We start from the raw sequence: 23,140 nt of genomic DNA on the forward strand, positions 1-23,140 counted from the left end.
AAGAAAAAGTCATCTATGGAACTGTCTGACCTCAGTACTCTTCGGAGTCAGTTCTATGATACTTTAAAAAATTTCTTCATGATGTTGTACATTTCTGTATTATATCTCTTCTTGATTCCATTTTGGCAATTTGTAATATCCTAGACAATTAGTCATTTATTCAGGTTTTCAAACATACTAGCAGAAATGTACAGTCTTTATATTTCTTCCACATTGCCTGATTGACTGAGATGGAGTTTCACTCTTGTTGCCCAAGCTGTAGTGCAATGGTGCAGTCTTGGCTCACTGCAACCTCCACTTCCCGGGTTCAAGCAATTCTCCTGCCTCAGTCTCCCAAGTAGCTGGGATTACAGCTGCCTGCCACCACACCCAGACAATTTTTTTGTATTTTTAGTAGAGACGGAGTTTCACCATGTTGGCCAGGCTGGTCTCGAATTCCTGACCTCAGGTGATCCACCCACCTTGGCCTCTCAAAGTGCTAGGATTACAGGTGTCAGCCACCTTCCCTGGCCTTCTTCCACATTTTATATCTAAGCTGAACCCTATTCTTTTCTCATTATTAAATAGGTAGAAGTTTATCTCATTGGACTTGGCAAATAGCTCTTAGATTTACCTTTAAATTATTATTTTTTTTGCCCAGGCTGGAGTGTAATGGCGCAATCTCGGCTCACTGCAACTTTCACGTCCTGGATTCAAACAATTCTTCTGCCTCAGTCTCTGGAGTAGCTGGGATTATAGGCATGCGCCACCACGTCTGGTTAGTTTTTGTAGTTTTTTAAGTAGAGACAGGGTTTCACCATTTTGGCAAGGCTGGTCTTGATCTCCTGACCCTGTGACCTGCCCACCTCAACCTCCTAAAGTGCTGGGATTACAGGCATGAGCCACCATGCCTGGCTTCTTTTTTTTTTTTTTTTTGAGATGGAGTCTCACTCTGTCGCCCAGGCTGGAGTGTAGTGGCATGGTCTCAGCTCACTGCAGCTTCCACCTCCCAGGTTCAAGTTTCTCCTGCCTCAGCCTCCCAAGTAGCTAAGATTACAGGCACGCACCACCATGCCCAGCTGATTTGTATATTTTTAGTAGAGATGGGGTTTCATCATGTCGGCCAGGCTGTTCTTGAACTCCTGACCTCAGGTGATCTGCCTGTCTCAGTCTCCCAAAGAGAGAGGATTAGAGGCATGAGCCAATGCAACGCAGACTGATTTGCTTTTAAATGCTAATGTACTGTTTTCAAAGTGTAAATTTCTTTCTTTCTGTTATGGTTTCCTTCTTTCTGTTTGGCTAAGGTTTTGTGTTGTTACTCTTTCTAATTCTGAGTTTGAATACTTTATTCATTTATTTTCTGGAATAGATATTTTGAGATGTAAAATTTTTTTCTGTGTGGCTATTTTCTGCATACCTTTTCTAATTTTAGTATATGTGCTGCCAAAGCGAGCACCTGCATACCTTTTCCAAGTTAAAATTGTCTTCCGCTCGACTGTCCTCTGAGTTGTCTGTATTCTTCTCATCATCACCTTTATCTGCATTTGCAAATACAGAGGCCACACGAACCACAGGCAGAGGCACATCCCGAGGGACAAACCTAACTGAGCTGATGGGCATGGTCCACAGTTTAATTTTCTTAAAAGATTTGGTTTTGGCAGAATATCGTGATTCACAGACAAAAACATCTTCATCTCGAAAGTTTTCTGGGCATAATTTAAAGTATTCCTGGGGGGTTGGGGAGACATAAGAATAAAACTAGTTAGGTAGATTTTCTGACAACCAATCAGAGAAAAAAAAAGAAAAAAGCAAATAACCAACCACACAAACAAAAGCTAAACTGATCAGACTTTCTGGCAGTTAACAAAAAATAATAAATGACTAGAGATTTAGAATTATCTCCTTGGCTACAGAATGGACTTATTAGATATAAATTCTTTAAATTATAAAAACAAATAATTCCATTTAGCTTACAATTGCTCTTTGAAAACGTATGAACATTTCATATAGCTATAATGTTCCTTAAAGCTTTGAAGAGGGATCGATCATGTGTTTGTATCAGACATATACACAAAAAGCACACATTATTAGCTACAAATCAAACTGAAAATTTGTAATGATTATCTTTCAAAAAACATCATACTTAAAAATTAGCCTGGCAATATTAAAAACTTAACCTAATTGCATTATAGCCAAATAGTGTAAGCAGCAAGTCATCTTTCATAACCATGTTCAGGTTAATTTCTTCCCAAATCTTTACATATAGTTATACAGACACAGCTTAAAAAATAGTTTAAAACAGAATTCCTAATTTTGTAAATATCAGTATTTTCTGTGTTTTAAAATTTTATTCCTAGGGAATGAGTGATACTTTTGGGTTTAATGAGTTTCTTACCTTGACAAACATGACGACACACTTGCCTAGAATTTTACTAACGGGAACTTTGTTGTAATAGTCACTCTTAAAAACTTCTTTTTCCAGAAATTTTCGTGTAGCCAGGTGGAATGTTTCATTTGGTCGGTAAAACCAACAGCCATACAACCATTTTTCACCTCAAAAATTGGGAGTGAGGGAGGGGGAAGAGAAAGAGAATCATTGTTAACAGAAATCACCTATTTTTTTTTTTAAAGAGACAGGGTCTCACTACGTTGCCCAAGCTGAACTTGAATTCCTGGGCCAAAGTGGTCCTCCAACCTCAGCCTCCTGAGTAGCTGGGACTACAAGTATATATCACTGTGACCAGCTGAGAAATCACATATTCTTTGCAAAATTAGGAAATATACCATCAATCCATTCTGCCATGATCTGAACCTAGCACTGTGCTTATTATGCTACAGTTTCTTAATATAATTATCTATAGGAGAAATAATACTCTAAAATAATAAAGTGTAATGAGACCTAAAAAATGCATGCTACCTTCCTCCTCTCTCTATATATATTATGCATCCTCAACCTCTTGGGCTTAAGTGATCTTCCTGTCTCAGCCTCTCAAGTTGCTGGGACAAGCAAATGCCACCATGCCCTGCTAATTTTATTAATTTTTGCAGAGAAGGGGTCTTGCCATATTGCCCAGGTTCTTCTTCATATTAAAAGTCATATAAAATATATAATGAGGAGGACAGGTGATGAGACCTGCTCCACTCAGCTCTGGTTGGTAAACACCTAGAGTTGTGCACTGTAATAAGGATATAGATATACTACTGAAGGACATATTTAGCTCTCTGGTGAAGGAATACAAAACTATTTCATGTAATAGGCAGCTTAAAGAACTGGACTGCCTGGATCACATTTCCACCAGCTTTTGGCTTCATTAACTTCTATTTATTCATACTCCAATTTTCAATTTACAGGCAATTGTTCTGGAAAGCCTTTTTGAAAACAAATTCTAAGCCAAGGCACATCATTCTATAATAATTTCTTTTTTATTCAAAATCTTCCTTACTGGAGTAGTTTTGCAGGGGAAAAAACATGAGCTTTTTGTTCTTCTGAATCTCTGTCATTCTACCTAAAGTTTGGGTCAAAATATGTTTTCAGTAAGTATCAACTGAATGAATGAATCTCAACCAGACTTTTAAGAAGTTGTATTTCTTTTGACTCAATTGTGACGCTTGCCCAATAGGTCCTATGGTTTTCATATGATGGGTGCTTACTTACATTTATTGATATATTGAACAATTATTATGGAAAGACATAAAATGTCTGAGTTAAAATTTTCTTCCCTGAGGAGCAAGGAGGAGTCAAATACTCATATCTCACTAAATTGTCCTTTGATTTAAAACAACCTTACCAGCTGAATCCTCCCACAGTCTTTCAATACAGACTATATGTGGCTGTAGGTTGGCCTCTGCAGGTTCCACATAGACATAATCTCCAACATGGTACATGCTGTTCTTAAAGCTACAGTCCTGGCTGTATGTGCGATGTAAGCCTGAGAGGCCTGCAGCACCAGAGGAATCTTCACTCTTTTCAGCTTCTTAGGTAAATAAATAAATAAATAAATAAATAAATAAATAAATAAATAAATAAATAAATGAAAAATGTACTCCATAAAGGGATACTAGAGTCAGATGTAGGATTCAAACAACACATGCTAATAATACATTTAATTCCATTTGCAACATTCAAGGCAGGAATCAGCAATAGTATGATCTTCACATTCCAAATAGCCCCTACCCAAAACTGTATTTTTGAATTACAGCCACCATTAATTTAAATGAATATATAAGTATACAAAGGATGTATAGAATAAAAACATCACCTTACTAATATATGATCATGTGGTCATTTTGGATAACATTGAAAGGCACAAAGAAGTACATACGTCATTTCAAATCAAGTAATTCTAGAGACAATCTCTGATATACTTCACCTCCACTTTAATGCTTCTGAATGTATTTCATTTCACTAACAGTTGTTATATGAATATGACACATTTAATATACTCTTAGAATTGAATATAGAATATATATATTCTACAATATACTATAAACTACATATATTTAATATATCATGAACACTTGCCCTGAGAGAAAATGCTTTTCAAAGTGCCTTTTATTTTTGCTAAGTAAAACTTACTAAGAGTTCCAGTACGAGCTATCATTTGCAAATATCATAGGGTTTTTATTGAGGATAAAGCTTTGCCCAAATCTTTGATTACCTCCTTAGGTTAACTTCCCATAAATGGAGAGTTAAGAATAAGCATTTTAAATGTTATTTATTTATTCTTCCTGAAACAACATTAAATGCCTTTTTTTTTCCTTTTTGTAGATGAAGTCTCACTCTGCCACCCAGGCTGGAGTGCAGTGGTGCAATCTCAGCTCATTGCAACCTCCCATGTTCAAGGGATTCTCCTGGCTCAGCCTCCCAAGTATAACTGGGACTACAGGCCCACACCACTAGGCCTAGCTCATTTTTTGTATTTAGAAGAGACAGGGACATGGCCAGGCGGGTCTTGAACTCCTGACCTCAAGTGATCTGCCCACCTCGGCCTCCTGAAGCACTGGGATTACAAAAGTGAGCCACTGGGGCTGGCTATCTAAATTTCAAAATAGTTTTTCTAGTACTGTAAAAAATGTTATTGGTAATTTGATAGGATTAGCACTGAATCTGTAAATTGCTTTGGGCAGGATGGTCATTTTAAGGATATTGATTCTTTATATCCAAGAGCATGAAATATTTTTTCATTTATTTTTGTCATCTCTCATTTCTTTGAGCAGTGAGTAATTCTCATTGTAGGGATCTTTTGCCTCCCTGGTTAGCTGTATTTCTAGGTATTTTGTTCTTTTTGTGGCAATTGTGAATGAGATTGCGTTCCTGATTTGGTTCTTGGCTTCGCTGCTGTTGGTGTATAAAAATGCTAGTGATTTTTATACAGATTGTGTATGCTGACACTTTGCTGAAGTTGTTTATCAGCTGAAGGAGCTTTTGGGCTGAGACTATGGGGTTTATTAGATACAGAATTATGTCATCTGCAAACATGGATTGTTTGACTTCTTTTCTTCCTATGTGAATGCCCTTTATTTCTCTCTCTTACGTAACTGCCCTGGCATGGACTTCCAATACTGTGTTGAATAGGAGTGGTAGAAGAGAGCATTGTCGTCTTGCGTCAGTTTTCAAAGGAAATGTTTCCAGCTTTTGGTCATTTCAGTATGATGTTGGGGATGGCTATGTAATAGATGGCTCTTATTATTTTGAAGTATGTTCCTTTAATACCTAGTCGAGAGTTTTTAACATGTCAAAAGCCTTTCTACCTATTGAAATAATGTCGATTTTGTCTTTAGTTCTGTTTGTCTTGTTTTAGATAGTCTTGCTCTGATGCCCAGGCTGGAGTGTAGTGGTACCATCTCGGCTCACTGCAAACTCTGCCTCCCAGGTTCAAGCAATTCTCCTGCCTCAGCCTCCTGAATAGCTGGGATTACAGGCACCCACCACAATGCCTGGCTAATTTTTGTATTTTTAGTAGAGATGAGGTTTCACCATCACGGCCAGGCTGATCTTGAACCCCTGACCTCATGATCCACCTGCCTTGGCCTCGCAAGGTGCTGGGATTACAGGCGTGGCTTCTTTTTTTTTTTTTTTTGAGACAGAGTTTCATTCTTTCGCCCAGGCTGGAGTGCAGTGGTGCGATCTTGGCTCACCAGTCTCTGCCTGTGGGGTTCAAGTGATTCTCCTGCTTCAGCCTCCTGAATAGCTGGGACTACAGGTGCACACCACCACATCTGGCTAATTTTTGTATTTTTAGTAGAGATAGGGTTTCACCATTGGCCAGGTCGGACTTGAATTCCTGACCTCAGGAGATCTGCCCTCTTTGGCCTCCCAAAGTGCTGGGATTACAGGCATGAGCCACCACACCTGGCTGTATTTCTTTTTATGTGATGAATCACATTTATTGATTTGCATATGCTGAACCAACCTTGCATCGCAGGGATAAAGCCTACTTGGCCATGGTGGATTAGCTACTTGATGTGGTGCTGGATTTGGTTTGCTAGTTATTTTCTTGAGGATTTTTACATTAATGATCATCAAGGCTATTGGCCTAAAGTTTTTTCTGTTGTCTCTGCCAGGTTTTGGTATCAAGATAATGCTGGCCTCAAAGAATGAGTTGGGAGGAGTCCCTCTTCCTCAGTTTTTTTGGAATAGTTTCAGTAGAAATGGTACTAGCTCTTCTTTGTGTATCTGCTAGAATTTGGCTGTGAATTCACCTGGCCATGGGCCTTTTTTGGTTGGTAGGCTATACATTATTAATTCAATCTCAGAGCTTGTTATTGTTCTGTTCAGGGATTCAAATTGAATTCCTCCTGGTTTCAGTTTTGGAAGGGTGTATGTGTCCAGGAATTTATCCATTTCTTCTAGATTTTCTAGTTTGTGTGCATAGAGGTGTTGACAGTAGTCTCAATGGTTATCTGTATTTCTGAGGGGTCAGTGGCAACATCCACTTTGTTGTTGCTAATCGTGTTTACTTGGATCTTCTCTCTTTTCTTATTAGTCTAGCTAGTGTGTCTATCTTACTAATGTTTTCAAAAACAACTCCTAGATTTGTTCATCTTTTGAATGGTTTTTCCTGTCTCAGTCTCCTTCAGTTCAGCTCTGATTTTGATTACTTCTTTTTTTTCTGCTAGCTTTGGGGTTAGTTTGCTCTTGCTTTTCTAGTTCTTTCTGTTATGAAGTTAGGTTAATGTGAGATCTTTCTAGCCTTTTTTTTTTTTTTTTTAAACAGAGTCTTGCTCAGTCACCCAAGCTGCGGCGCAGTGGCACGATCTCAGCTCACTGCCACCTCTGTCTCCTGGGTTCAGGCGATTCCCGTGCCTCAGCCTCCAGAATAGCTGGGACTACAAGCATACACTGCCATAACTGGCTAAATTTTGTACTTTTAGTAGAGAAGAGATTTTGCCACGTTGGCTAGGGTGATCTCAAACTCCTAACCTCAAGCAATACTCTCTTTGGCCTCCCAAAGTGCTTGGATTACAGGCGTGAGCCACTGTGCATGGCCACTGACCTTTCTACGTTTTTGATATGGGTGTTTAATGTGATAAATTTCCCTCAACACTACCTTAGCTGTGTCACAGAGATTCTGGTATATTGTGTCTTTGTTTTCATTCGTTTCAAAGAACTTTCTGATTTCTATCTTAATTTTATCATTTACCCAAAAGTCATCAAGGAGCAGGTTGGTTAATTTCCATATAATTGTATGGTTTTGAGTGATTTTCTTAGTCTTGATTTCTATTTTTATTGTGTTGTGGTCAAAGAGAGTGGTTGGTATAATTTTGCTTCTTCTGCACTTTTTGAGGATTGTTTTATGTTGAATTGTTTGGTTGATTTTAGAGTATGTGCCATGTGGTAATAAGAATGTATATTCTGTTGATTTTGGGTGGAGAGTTCTGTAGATGTCTATCAGGTCCATTTGGTCCAGTGTTGTGTTCAGGTCTGGAATATCACTGTAAATTTTCTGCTCCGATGGTCTAATACTGTCAGTGGGGTGTTAAAGTCTCCCAGTATTGTATGGGAGTTTTTTTTTTTTTTTTTAAGAGATGAGGTCCTGCTGTGTTACCCAGGATGGTCTTGAAGGCCTAGGCTCAAGCGATCCTCCTGCCCTGGCCTCCCACAGTGTTGGGGTTACAGGCGTGAGCCACTGTACCCGGGCCTTTTTCTTTTTTATTGTGTGGGAGTGTAAGTCTCTCTGAAGGTGTCTAAGAACCTGCTTTACAAGTCTTGGTACTTCTGTGCTGTGTGCATATATCATTTAGGATACGTCTTGTTGAACTGAACCCTTTACCATTAAGTGATGTCCTTCTTTGTCTTTTTTGGTCTTTGTTGGTTTAAAGTTTGTTTTGTCTGAAATTAGATTGCAACTCTTGCTTTTTTCTGTTTTCCAATTGCTTGGCAGATTTTTCTCCATCTCTTTATTTTGAGCCATGGGTGTCATATGGGTCTCATGGGATGAGAGATGGGTCTCTTGAAGACAGAATCCCATTAGAGCTTGCTTATTTATCCAGCTTCCCAATCTTCTTTTAATTGGGGCATTTAGCCCATTTACATTCAAGGTCAGTATTGATGTGTGGATCTGATCTTGTCATTGTGTTGTTAGCTGGAAGCAATCTTGTTTGTATAGTTGCTTTATAGTGTCATTGGTCTATATACTTGTGTGTTTTTGTAGTGTCTGATAACAGTCTTTCCATATTTAGTGCTTCTTTTGGGAGTTATTGTAAGGCAGGTATAGTGGTAACAAATTTCCTCAGCATCTGCTTGAGGGAAAAGGACCTTATTTCTCCCCTGCTTATGAAGCTTGTTTTGCTGGAAATTATTGGTTGGAATTTCTTTTCCTTAAAAATGTTGAATATAGGCCCCCAATCTCTTCTTGGCTTGCAGGGTTTGTGCTGACAGGTCCACTGTTAGCCTTTTAGACTTCCTTTGAAGGTGACCTATTAGTTTTTCTTTCATTTTGACCTTGGAGAATCTGATGATTGTGTGTTTTGGAGATGATCTTGTGAATTATTCTGTGGGGATTCTCTGAATTTCCTTAATTGCAATGTTGGAGGAAAGAAGGCACTCTGGCTTTTTGAGTTGCCAGAGTTTTGGTGCTAGTTCCTTCTCATCTTTGTGGGCTAATGTTTCTTCAGTCTTTAAAGTTGCTGTTTTTTGTTTTTCTTTTTCATTCTTTTATCCTATTTTATGACCTTGGATGTTTGAACATGGGTTCAGTTGATGGGCTTCATTTCTAGAAGATTTTAGGGGGCCAAGGCTCAGCTCAGGACTCCTGGACTGTGTGCTCTAACTCTGGGAAACTGGTTTCAGGCCCTGGCTTTTGCATAAAGCCATTTTAACTGGGGTGAGATGATATCTCATTGTCTTTTTTTGATGATCAATGATGTTGAGTACCTTTTCATATACCTGTTTGCCATTTGTATGTCTTCTTTTAAGAAATGTATATTCAGATCTTTTGCCCACTGTTTAATTGGATTATTAGATTTTCTTAAGGTGTTGCTTGAGTTTCTTATATATTCTGGTTACTAATCCATTGTGAGATGGATAGTTTGCAGATATTTTTCTCCCATTCTGTGGGTTTGTTCCCTGTGGGTTTTCCTTCACTTTGTTTCCTTTGCTGTGCAGAGGCTTTTTAACTTGATGTAATCCCATTTACTTACTTTTGCTTTGGTTGCCTGTGTCTGTGGGGTATTAGTCAAGAAATTTTTGCCCAGTCTAGTTTTCTTCCAGTATTTTCATAGTTTGAGGTGTCAGATTTAAATCTTTAATCCATTTTGATTTTTGCATATGGCAAGAGACAGGGGGCTAGTTTCATTGTTTTGTATATGGATATCCAGTTTTCCCAGCACTGTTTATTGAAAAGACTGCCCTTTGCCCAATGTATCTTCTTGGCACCTTTGTCAAAAATGAGTTCATTGTAATCTGTGGATTTGTTTCTGGGTTCTCCACTCTCTTCCATTGGTCTATGTGTCTGTTTTTATGCCAGTACCATGCTGTTTAAGATACTATAGCTCTGTAATATAAATTGAAGTCAGGTAATGTGATTCTCCCAGTTTTGTTCTTTTGGCTCAAAATAGCTTTAGCTATTTTCAGTCTTTCATGGTTCCATACAAATTGCAGGACTGTGGCCGGGTGTGGTGGCTCACACCTGTAATCCCAGCACTTTGGGAGGCCAAGGTAGGCAGATCATGAGGTCCAGACACCATCCTGGCCAATATGGTGAAACCCTGTCTCTACTAAAAATATAAAAATTAGCTTGGGCATGGTGGTACATGCCTGTAGTTCCAGCTACTCAGGAGGCTGAGGCAGGAGAATCCCTTGAACCCGGGAGGCAGAGGTTGCAGTGAGCTGAGATTATGCCATTGCACTCCAGCCTGGTGACAGAGCAAGACTCCATCTCAAAAACAAAAAAATAAAAAATAAATTGTAGGATTGTTTTGTCTATTTCTGTGAAGAATGTCACTGGTATTTTAATAGAAACTGGATTCAATCTGTAGACTGCTTTGGGTAGTATGGACATTTTAACAATATCAGTTCTTCCAATCCATGAACGTAGAATATCTTTCCATTTTTTTTTCTGTCCTTTTCAATTTATTTCATCAATGTTTTTATAGTTTTCATTATATCTGCTGCTACTGCCCTTGTTCACTCAAGACCCTAGGGCTATACAATTAGCAGGTGGCAAAGCTGGCCAGGCTGTGTACTTTCCTTCAGGGTGGCAAGTTCCCTTTGGCCCCAGGTGGGTCCAGAGATACCTTCCAGGAGCCAAGTCCTAGATTCAGAAACCTCAGAAATCTACCTGGTATTTTATTCTACTGCAGTTGAGCTTACACTCAAGTCATAAGACAAAGTTCTTCTCACTCTTCCCTTCCCTTTCTAAAAGCAGAATAGTCTCCCTCCATGGCCCCCAGTGCCACAGGCCCACAGGAAACACTGCCAGGTTACTGTTGATGTACATTCAACGCCCAAGGGCTCTTCAGTCAGCTTGTGATGAATGCTGCCAAGGCTGGGACTCACCATTCAGGATAGCAGGCTCCCCTCTGAAATGCCATCCAAGAGCCAAAGCCTGGAATCAGGGATCCCCCTCAATAGTCCTCTTTGTGCTCTACTCCACTGTGGCCAAGGGAGTACCTATGTGGCAGACTACGTCCCCTTTACTCTCCCCTGCTTTTCTCCAGTGGAAGGAGAAGGAATCTCTCCCCATAGCCACGATAGCTGGGAATGTGCTGCGGTACAGAAGCCAGCATGTCTCAGTCTCACCTAAGGCCCACAGTGTGTACTACCTGGCTACTATCACTGATTATTCAAGGCCCAAGGGCTCCTTAGTCAGCTGGTGATGAATTCTACCAGGACCAAGTTCCTCTCTTCAAGGCAGTGTGTTCCCTTCTAGCCCAGGCGATGTCTAGAAATGTTGCCTGGGAGCTAGGGCCTGGAATGGGTGCCTCAGGACTCTGTCAGTGCCTTATCCTGCTGTGCCTGAGTCGGTATCTAAGTTGCAAGACAAACACCTCTTTACTCTTCCCTCTCCTCTCAAGTGAAAGGAAGAAATCTTTTTCTGAGCTGCCCAGGGTTGGGAAGGGGTGGTACAAGTACTCCCCTGGTTACCCTGCTGGTGTCTCACCATGTCATATGTCCCCTAAGTCCACTGGCTCTGAGCCTAGCACAGCACTAGGACTTGCCTAATAGTTGTAGTCCTTGTGGCCTATACTTCAAGTTTATTTAGAACCCTAGAGCCCTTTAGCACACAGTGGCAAGGCTTGCTGGAACTCAAGTTCTGACCACTGGGTTGACTGAACAAGTTCAGCCCTCTGGTGAGGGCTGGCCTGAATGTTCCCTCTGTGGGCATCGGCTGAGATCCGCCTAGTATTGCTTAGTTCCAATACAAATCCCATAATCACTGTGTTTTAACTCCCACAAGCACAAGGATTCTCTGTGCCACATGGTCACTGCTGGTGTATGGGAGAAGGGAGGTGCTAGCAATTCAAGAGACTGTCTTTTCGGCTAGGCACGGTGGCTCATGCCTGTAATCCTAGCACTTTGGGAGGCTGAGGAGGGCAGATCACAAGGTCAGGAGATTGAGACCATTCTGGCTAACACTGTGAAACCCTATCTCTACTAAAAAATAAAAAAAATCAGCCAGGCATGGTGGCGGGCACCTGTAGTCCCAGCTACTTGGGAGAGTGAGGCAGAAGAATCGCTTGAACCTGGGAGGTGGAGGTTGCAGTGAGCTGAGATTGCGCCACTGCACTCCAGCCTGGGTGACAGAGCTAGACTCTGTCTCAAAAAAAAAAAAGAAAAAAAGACTATCTTTTCTACCCTCTTTTAGTGATATGAAGTTAAAACTAGGGACTGTGAGTGTTTACCTGATTTTTGGTTCTTATGAAGGTGCTTTTTGTGTGTGTACATTTTTTAAATTTGGTGTTTCTGTGGGGAGGACAATTGGTGGAGGCTTCTACTCGGACATTTTGCTCTATCTCCTACTTCTTGGCATTATATACATTTTTTTAAAAGTTCTGCCAATTTTGGTGAAACTTGCTATTTAGCAATTGATTTATCAAGTGAATACACAGCAGATCTATAACGTTCTTGAGAATTTTATACCAGCAGTAACACTGTCAATTGTACTGAAATGGAAAGAGAGATTAGAACTTTTTGTTTGTTTTTTACAGACAGAGTTCACCCAGATTTCAGGGCAGTGGTAAGATCATAGCTTACAGCAATCCCAAACTCCTGGGCTCAAGTGATCCAGCAATCCTTCCACCTTAGCCTCTCAAATAGCTGAAACTATAGGCGTGTGCCACTACACCTAGCTAATTATTATTATTTTTTGTAGACAGGGTCTTGCTTTATTGCCTAGGATGGTCTTGAACTTCTGGACTCAAGTGATCCTTCTGCCTTGGCCTCCCAAAGTGCTGGGATTACAGGTGGTTTCAGCTGGCCTATGAGAGCACAGAATACAAGAAGGCTGTCCAAGCCCCAAAATGCTAGAAATAGCAAACAAGTTGATAAAACTACTTAGTTGCAAACATGTACTATCTTTCATGAAAAAGAAAGATTCAGAGAGTGTTGAGCTGCAGAGGAATATTATTAGGCCTAGAAACCCAATGGATTCTGCCCATGTGGATTTCAAAATTGCTTGGAATTGGTATTTTCTACCATTTTTCCTTTTTGAACAGAAATGTCCTGAACTTATATTAGCTCACGCATCTCTCATCATTGTATTTTAAGAACAGAGAGAACTTGTTTTCTTAATTTTTCAGTTCCTCACAGAAAGGAATTGTGTCCTAGAATAGATCATACCCAGATCCTGACTCATATACCTAGTTTAGACAATTTAGATGATAAAATTTGGAACTTTTGAGCTGATAATATTTAGATAAGATTTTGGTACCTATTACAGGGATGCTGTGGTAACAAATACCTAAAAAATATGGAAGTGACTTTGGAATTAGGCAGTGAGCAGAGACTGGAAGAATTTTGAGAAGCATGACAAAAAAAGCCTTGACTGCCTCAACTAGACTGTTAGTAGAAAACTGGACATTAAAGATTTGTCAATTTGAAGGCTCGGAAGGGCTGACAAAGATGTTATTGAAAAGTGAAAGGAAGGGAAACATTATTATACAATGACAGACAGCTTGGTGGAATTATGTCCTACAGTTATTTGAATTCTGGGCTTATCTTTTAGTTATCTTTTTCTTCCTTTATTTCTGTTGCTGTTGTTCTACTTTTGGGAGATTTCTTCAACTTTGTATTCTAATATTTCTCTGAATGGAAAACAACTTCACAGAGATATAATTCACACACCACATAATTTACCTATTTAAAGTTCAATGGTTTTTGGTATATTACATTATTAGTTTTTAATAATTGTAGTAAAACATATAATACAAAACTTATCAATTTGACCACTTTTAAGTATACCATTCAGTGGCAATAATTATACCTAGTGTTGTGCAACCATAACCACAAACTATTTCCAAAACTTTTTCATTACCCCCAGCAGAAACTCTAATCACTAAACAACCATTTCTCCACTCTGCAACCTGGCCCCTAGCAACGTCTATTCTTCTTTCTGTCCCTATGAATTTGCCAATTCTATATACTTCAAAAAAGTGTAATCATACAGTATTTGTCCTTTTCATTTTGGCTTATTTCACTTAGCACAAGGTTTTCAATATTCATTTACATAGCATAAATGTCATTCCTTTTTATGACAGAATAATATTCCATTGTATGAACATACCACTTTTTGGGCTTTTGTTATTTTTCACTGACACATAATAATCATGTGGCTCATGTCTGCAATCCCAGCACTTTGGGAATCTGAGAAAGGAGGATCCCTTGAGCCCAGGAGCTTGAGACCAGCCTGGGCAACACAGCAAGACTTTGTCTCTACAAATAATTTTAAAAATTAGGCCAGGTGCAGTGGCTCACACCTGTAATCCCAGCACTTTGGGAGGCCGAGGTGGGCCAATCACCTGAGGTCAGGAGTTCCAGATCAGCCTGGCCAACATAGTGAAACCCCATCTCTACTAAAAACACAAAAATTAGCTGGGTGTGGTGGTGCACACCTGTAATCCCAGCTACTCAGGAGGCTGAGGCAAGAGAATTGCTGGAATCTGGGAGGTGAAAACTGCAGTGAGTCGAGATTGCACCACTGCACTCCAGCCTGGGCAGCAGAGCGAGACTCCATCTCTAAAATAAAATAAAATAAAATTACCCCAGTGTGACACATGCCTCTAGTATCAACTACTCTTGAGGCAGGAGACTTGCTTGAGCTAAGGAGGTTGAGGGTGTAGTGAGCCATGATCGTGCCACTTCACTCTAGCCTGGGTAACAAAATGAGATCCCATCAAATACACACATATACACACCAAAAAAAAAAAAAAATTACACAATTTTATGGGGTACAGCGCGATATTTCAATACATGCACACAATGTATAACAATCAAATCAGGGTTGGGACAGGCACAGTGGCTCACGCCTGTAATCCTAGCACTTTGGGAAGCCGAGGCGGGTGGGTCACCTGAGGTCGGGAGTTCAAGACCAGCCTGACCAACATGGAGAAACCCTGTCTTTTAAAAAAACAAAAACCAAACAATCAAATCAGGGTAATTACCATATTTATAACCTCAAGCATATATCGTATCTTTATGTTAAGAAGACTCAAAATCTACTCTTCTAGCTATTTGAAAATATACAATAAATTGTTAATTATAGTCAGCCTATAGTAGTATTCAACACTAGTAACTTGTTCTTCCTATCTAGCTATAAACATATAGATGGTCAATAGGTATATGATAAAATGCATATCAAATTAAAAAAAAATTTTACTGTCAATCTCACTTGTATATGATAAAAATATTTTTTATAAAAACATTAACATTTCATGGATGTATTATTTTTAAACACATTTTTAAATTGTGATAAAAATTTAATAAAATCTGCCATTTAAACCAATGTAAAGTGTGCATTTCAGTGATATTAATTACAATCACAATTTTTGTTTTTTCATTGATATATAATATAAATACAGGAGACGTGACATTTTGCTGCATGAATGTGTAATGATCAAGTTAGGGTATTTGGGTAACTAACACCTTGAATATCCTTTCTACTTGTCAGGAAGATTTCAAGTTCTCTCTTCTAGCTACTTTGAAACATTCAATACATTGTTGCTAACTATAGTCATCCTATTCTGCTGTCAAACATTAAAACTTATACCTTCTATCTAACTCCATGTTTGTTGCTCTTTTCATCTGTACCCCACCCATCTTTCTCAGTCTTTGGTATCAATCATTCTACTCTTTAATTCCATGAGATCAACGTTTTTAGTTTCCACATGTAAGTGAGAACATGCAAAATTTGTCTTTCTGTGTCTGGCATGTTTAAGGTAATGATCTGCAGTTCCATCCATGTTGTTGCAAATAACGTGATTTCATTCTTGCTATGGACAAATAACACTCTACTGTGTATACATACCACATTTTCTTTATGCTTTCATCCACTGATGCGCATTTAGGATGATTTCGTAACTTTGTTATTGCGAATAGTGCTGCAATAAATGGGTGAATACAGGTATCCCTTTGATATACTGATTTCTTTTCCTTTGGATAAACAACTATTTTTAGTATTTTGAAAAATCTCTATACTGTTTCACATAGTAACTGTAGTAATTTATATTCCTACCAATAGTGTATAACAGTTCCCTTTTCTCTGCATCCTAGCCAACATCTACTACTTACTGTCTTCTTATTAATAGCCATTCTATCTGGGTAATAAGATGATAATAAGATAGTTTTGATTTGCATTTCCCCAATGGTCATATCTAATATTTTATTATATATGTATTAACCATTCATATGCCTTCATTTTAGAAAAACATCTATTCATGTTCTTTGCCCATTTTTTAATGGAATTATTATCATAGTTTTTTACTGTTCAGATGTATGAATTCCTGGTATATTCATATATTAGTCTCTTATCAGATGAATAGTTGGCAAATATTTTCTCCCACTGGGCAGGCTGTCTCTTCACTCTCATTTCCTTTGCTGTGCAGATTTTTAATTTAATATAATCCCACTTGTCGATTTGTGTTGTCTGTGCTTTTGAGGCCTTGGCCATAAAATCTTTGTCTAGATCAATGTCCTGAAGCCTTTTCTTCTAGTTGCTTTATAGTTTTGGGTCTTATGTTTAAGTCTTTACTCCATCTTGAGTTGATTTTTGTACATAGTAAGAAATAGGAGCCTCGTTTTATTTTCTACATCTGGATATTAAATTTTTCCACTACCATTTATTGAAGAGGGTGTCCTTCTGCAATGCATGTTCTTGATGCTCTTGTTGAAAACCACTTGGTTATAAATATTTGGATTATCATCTAAATTCTCTATTCAGTTCCATTGGTCTATGTGTCTGTTTTTATAGCAATACTGTGCTGTTTGGTTACACTAGCCTTCTAATACATTTTGAAGTCAGACAGTGTGATGCCTCCAGTTCTGTTCTTTTTGCTCAGGATTGCTTTGGCTATTCAGGCCTTTTTTTTGTTCCACCCAAATTTTAGGATTAAAATTTTTTTTTAAATTTTATTTATGTTATTTTGAGACAGAGTCTTGCTCTGTTGCCCAGGATGAAGTGCAGTGGTGTGATCTCGGCTCACTGAAACCTCTGCCACCCGATTTCAAGTGATTCTCCTGCCTCAGTCTCCCCAGTAGCTAGGATTACAGGCATGCGCCACCATGCCCAACTAATTTTTGTATTTACTTATTTTTTTTTTTAGATGGAGTTTTGCTCTTGGTGCCCAGGCTGGAGCACAACGGCGTGATCTTGGGTCACCACAACCTCTGCTTCCCGGGTTGAAGTGATTCTCCTGCCTCAGCCTCCTGAGTAGATGGGATTACAGGCATGCGCCACCACACTGGGCTAATTTTGTATTTTTAGTAGAGACTGGGTTTCTCCATGTTGGTCAGGCTGGTCTCAAACTCCCAACCTCAGGTAATCTGCCCGCCTTGGCCTCCCAAAGTGCTAGGGTTACAGGCATGAGATACCATGACCAGCCTAATTTGTCTATTTTCAGTAGAGACTCGGTTTCACCATGTTGGCCAAGCTGGTCTCGAACTCCAGACCTCAAGTGACCCACCTGCCTTGGTCTTTCAAAGTGCTGAGATAACAAGTGTGAATCACCATGCCCAGCCCCAATTTTTTTTTTCTATTTCTGTGAAAATGACATTGGTATTTTGATAGAAATTGGAGACTGACTCTGTAGATTGCTTTGGGTAGTATGCTCATTTGAATACTAATTCTTCAGATCCATAAGCATGGGATGTCTGCATTTGTTTGTGTCCTCTTCAGTTTCTTACATCAGTGTTTTACAGTTTTCCTTGTAGAGATCTTTTACCTCCTTAAATTTCTTTGTAGATTTTTTTTTTTTTTGGTAGATGTTATAAATAGGATTGCCTTTTTGATTTCTTTTCTTTCTTTTTTAAGACAAGTTTTGCTGTTGTTGCCCAGGCTGGAGTGCAATGGCATAATCTTGGCTCACTGTAACCTCTGCCTCCCAGGTTCAAGGGATCCTTCTGCCTCAGCCTCCCAAGTAGCTGGGATTATAGGTGCACACCACCACACCTAGCTAATTTTTGTATTTTTGATAGAGACCAAGGTTTCACCATGTTAGTCAGGCTTTTCTCAAACTCCTGATGTCAAGTGATCCACCCACCTCAGCCTCCCAAAGTGCCCTTCTTGATTTCTTTCTCAGCTAGCTCACTACTAGTGTATAGAAACACTACTGATTTCTATATGCTGATTTTGTATCTTGCAAGTCACTGAATTTACTTCTCAGACTTAAGAGTTTTTTTGATGAAGTCTTGAGGTTTTTCTAGATATAAGATCATATCATCAGCAAAGAGGGACAATTTGACTTCTCCAATTTACTTCATTCTCTTGCCTGATTCTCTTAAAGTACTATGTTGAACAGGAGTGGTGAAAGTAGGGATATTTATCCTGTTCCAGTTCTTAGAAGAAAGGCTTTCAGCTTTTCCTCATTATGCATTCTGGATCTGTAATATATGGCCTTTATCTTTTTTTGTGTGTGCTTTCTCTAGACTGCTCAGCAGGAATATATGGCCTTTATCGTGTTTTAAAACTTATTTATTTTTACAGACAGGGTCTTACTGTAAACTCGAACTCCTTCTGCCTCAGCTTCGAGTCGTCAGCTGGGATTATAGGCATATGCCATACTGCCAGGTTTTTTGTTTTGTAAAGTCAGATCTTACTATATTGCCCAGGCTGGTCTTAAACTCCTTGTCTCAGGTGATCCTCCCACCGCAGCCTCCCAAAGTACTGGGATTACAGGTGTGAGTCACTGTGCTCAGTCCCTTTATTAAGTTGAGATGTGTTCCCTCTACGCATAATTTGTTGAGTTTTTGTCATGAATGCTTTTCCTGCATGTATTGAGATGATCATATGGTTTCTGTCCTTCATTCTGTTAAGGTGACACATCATGTTTATTGATTTGGATATTTTAAACTATCCTTGCATTGCTGGGATAAATCCCACATGATTGTGGTGTATTTTTTTAAAAAATATATGCTGTTGGATTAATATTGCAAGCATTTTGGTGGGAATTTCTGCATCTATGTTCATCACAGATACTGGCCTGTAGTTTTTTTTGTTGTTGCATCCTTGTCTGGTTCTGGTATCAAGGTAACGCTGGCCTTTGTAGAATCAGTTAAGGAAAACTAGTCTTCAATTTTATGGAGTAGTTTGAGGATAACTGGTATTAGTTCTCTGAAAGTCTTGTAGAAATTTCTGTGAAAGTTTGACAATGAAGTCATTCAGTCTTGGACTCTTCTTTCTTGGGAGACTTTTTATTAGTGATTCAATCTCCTGACTCTTAAAGGTCTGCTCAGGTTTTGCACTTCCTCCTGATTCAATCTTGGTAGATTGTATGTGTTCAGGAATTTATCCATTTCTTCTAGGGTTTCTGGTCTGTTAGTGTATGGTTGTTCATAATAGTCTTTAATGGTCTTTTGTATTTCTGTAGTATGAGTTTAGTATCTCCTTTTTTATTTCTGATTTTATTTGGGTCTTCTTTTTACTGGCTAGTCTAGCAAATGAGTTACTGGTTTTGTTTTCTTTTCAAAAAACCAATGTCTTGTTTCGTGATCCTCTGTATTTTTTTAGGCATATTTCATTAAATTGTTCTTCATTATTTCTTTTCTCCTATTATCTTTGAGTTTAGTTTGTTCTTGCTTTTCTAATTCCTTGAAGTGAATCATTAGACTGTTTATTTGAAATCTTTCTACTTTTTTGATGTAAGCATTTATTGCTGTAAAGTTCCCTACTGTAAAAAGCACTGCTTTTGCTGTATCCTACACATTTTGTTAGGTTATGTTTCAATTTTTATTTCAATACGTTTTTTGTTATCTTACTAAATTTCTTCCTTGACACATGGTCATTTAGAAACATGTTTAATATCTATGTATTTGTACAGTTTCCAAAGTTCCTCTTCTTATTGATTTCTAGTTTTCTTCTACTGTGGTCTGAGAATATACTTGATATAATTTCAATTTTTAAAAAAATATTTATTTTGATAGAGATGAGGTCTTGCTATGGGTCCCAAGCTCGTCTTGAACTCCTGAGCTCAAGTGATCTGCCTGGCTTGGCCTTCCACAGTATAAGGATTACAGATGTGAGCCACTGCACCCAGCCTGATTTCAATTTTTAAAAATTTGTTGAGACTTGTTTTGCATCCTCACATATGGTCTATCCTGAAGAATGTTTTGTGTGCTCATGGGAAAAATATGCATTCTGTAGCTATTAGAAAAAATGTTCTGTAGATGTCTGGTAGATCCATTTGTCCTTAAGTGCAGCTTAAACCCAATGTTTCTTTGTTAATTTTCTGTCCAGGTTATCTGTCTAATGCTTAGGGATGTTGAAGTCCACAACCACAATAGTAGTTGTCCACTACTATTGTGAACAACTACTATTGTGGTTGTGGACTTCGATCACAGTCTAACTTGCCCTTTAGATATAACAACACTTGTTTTAAATATCTGGGTGCTTTGGTGTTGGGTGTGTACATACTCAGAACTGTTAGATCCCCTTGCTGAACTGATCCCTTTATCGTTATGTAATGACTTTTTTTGGTCTCTTTTTATGGTTTTGACTGTTTTATCTGATATAAGTATAGCTACTCCTGCACACTTTTGGTCTTTATTTCCATGAAATATCTTTTTACAACCCTTTAGTTTTAGTCTACGCATTTTCACAAGTGAGATGAGTTTTTTGCAGACAGCATATAGTTGGGCCATATTTTTAAAATACATTCAGCCAGCCTATGTCTTTTTTTTTTTTTTCTTTTTTTTGAGAGACAGAGGTCTCACTCTGTTGCCCAGGCTAGAGTGCAGGGGCGCGATCTCAGCTCACCGCAACCTCTGCTTCCCGGGTTCAAGCGATTATCCGGCCTCAGCTTCCCAAGTGGCCGGGACTACAGAAGCGTGTCACCTCATCCAGCCAATTTTTGTATTTTTTGGTAGAGATGGGGTTTCACTATATGTTGGCCAGGCTGGTCTTGAACTGCTGACCTCAAGTGATCTATTCACCGTGGCCTTCCAAAATGCTTGGATTATAGCCATGAGCCACCGTGCCTGGCCCAGTCAATGTCTTTTAAGTGGTAAGTTTAATCCATTTACATTCAACATTATTATTAATATGTAAAAGCTTATTCCTGTCATTTTATTACTTGATTTCTGTTTAGTCTACATATCATTTGTTCCTTCTTTCTCTCTTATTGTTTATCATTGTGGTTTGGTAGCATTCTGTAGTAGGTAACATTTGAATTTTTTCTCTTCCTTTTTGGTATATTTCCTCTATCAATGTGTTTTAATGATGGTAGTTACTGTCTTACACTTCTAGATATAGGAATCCCTTAAGCATTTCTTGTAAGACCAAGCTATTGGTAATAAATTCCCTCAGCTTTTGCTTGCCTGGAATGTTATTTCTCCTTCATTTGCATAAGATAATTTTCCTGAATATAGTGTCTTTTGCCAGCATTTTTTCTTTTTTCTTTTGGCACTTTGAATATATCATCTCATTCTCTCTGGCCTGTAAGGTTTCTACCGAGAAATCCACTGTTAATCTGATGGGGACTCCTTGATAGATGACTAGATACTTTACTGTTGCTGTTTTTAGAATTTTCTCCTTATCTTTGACTTCTGACAATAATGTACCACGGGGAAGACCTTCATCAGTTTTATCTATTTGGGGATCTTTGAGTCTTCTGTAACTGGATGTCTAAATTTCTTGACACACTTGGAAAGTTTTCATCCATTATTTCACTAAATAGGTTTTTCAGCCTTTAAAATTTCCTCTTCATCTTCGAGAATACTAAAAATTTGAGTATTTGGTCACTTTCTGGTATCCTTTATGTTGCCAAGCTTTGCTCATTCTTTTTTATTTTTATCTGACTGGGTTATTAGAGTGTGTGTGTGTGTGTGTGTGTGTGTGTATTTTTTTTTTTGAGACAGAGTCTTGCTCTGTTACCAGGCTGGAGTGCAGTGGTGCAATCTCAGCTGACTGCAACCTCCACCTCCTGGGTTCAAATGATTCCCCTACCTCAGCCTCCCAAGTAGCTGGGACTACAGGCATGTGCCACCACACCCGGCTAATTTTTTGTATTTTAGTAGAGACAGGGTTTCACCATGTTGGCCAGGATGGTCTCAATCTCCTGACCTTGTGATCCACCTTCCTTGGCCTCCCAAAGTGTTTGGATTATAGGTGTGAGCCACAGGTGCCCAGCTCCTGAAATTATTTTTTCTGCTTGTTACAGTCTGTTCTTAAAGCTTTCAAATATCTTTTGTATTTTATTTAATAAATTCTTCAGTTACAGATTTTTTTTTTTTTTTGAGACAGAGTTTTGCTCTTGTTGCCCAGGCTAGAGTGCAATGGCACAATCTCGGCTCATTGCAACCTCTGCCTCCTGGGTTCAAGCAATTCTCCTGCCTCAGTCTCCTGAGTAGCTGGGATTACAGGCATGTGCCACCATGCCCAGCTAATTTTGTATTTTTAGTAGAGACGGGGTTTCTCCATGTTGGTCAGGCTGGTCTTGAACTCCTGGCCTCAGGTGACCCGCCACCTCGGCCTCTGAAAGTGCTAGGATTTCAAGCGTGAACCACCATGCCTGGCTGAGTTCCAGAATTTTTTAGTTCTTTTTCATAAAATCTATTTGATAAAATTCTCATTCATATTCTAAATTGTTTTTCTGATTTCTTTGTATTGTTTCTGAGAATTGTCTTGGATTTCACTGAGATTCTTTTATATCAAACTTTGAATTATTTTCCTGGAATTTGATAAATTACTTTGTTTTTGAGATGGGGTCTTGCTCTGTCCCAGGCTGGAGCGCAATGGTGAGATCTCGGCTCACTGCTGCCTCCACCTCCCAGGTTCAAGCTATTCTCCTGCCTCAGCCTTCCAAGTAGCTGGGATTATAGGTGCATGCCACCATGCCTGGCTCATTTTTGTATTTTTAGTAATGACAGAGTTTCACCATGTTGGCCAGGCTAATCTCCAATTCCTGACTTTGTGATCCCTCAGCCTCAGTCTCCCAAAGTGCTGGGATTACAGTTGCAAGCCACTGTGTGCAGCCGATAAATTACTTTTTGATTAGAATCTATTGCTAGAGA

At 38.9% G+C, this 23,140-nt stretch overlaps 1 protein-coding gene across 50 annotated transcripts in view; it reads right to left on the reverse strand.

Annotated features, from left to right (window-relative positions):
* The window catches only part of PBRM1 (polybromo 1), a 153,860-nt gene that overhangs the window by 43,183 nt on the left and 87,537 nt on the right, over window positions 1-23,140 (reverse strand). For 35 of the 50 annotated variants that reach the window (XM_064367190.1, XM_021671627.2, XM_064367177.1 and 32 more), the window contains 3 exons: window positions 3,768-3,953; window positions 2,375-2,532; window positions 1,444-1,707 (listed from right to left, as the gene is read on the reverse strand). In XM_064367190.1, the coding sequence (XP_064223260.1) occupies window positions 1,444-1,707; window positions 2,375-2,532; window positions 3,768-3,953 (608 nt within the window). The remainder of the gene's footprint in view (window positions 1-1,443; window positions 1,708-2,374; window positions 2,533-3,767; window positions 3,954-23,140) is intronic. The other 15 variants (XM_064367191.1, XM_064367185.1, XM_064367168.1 and 12 more) reach the window with 1 other exon arrangement.

This window comes from Aotus nancymaae, unplaced genomic scaffold (genome assembly GCF_030222135.1).
Source record: "Aotus nancymaae isolate 86718 unplaced genomic scaffold, 86718_ANA_hifiasm-v0.15.2.pri h1tg000067l, whole genome shotgun sequence".
Lineage (NCBI taxonomy): Eukaryota > Metazoa > Chordata > Mammalia > Primates > Aotidae > Aotus > Aotus nancymaae.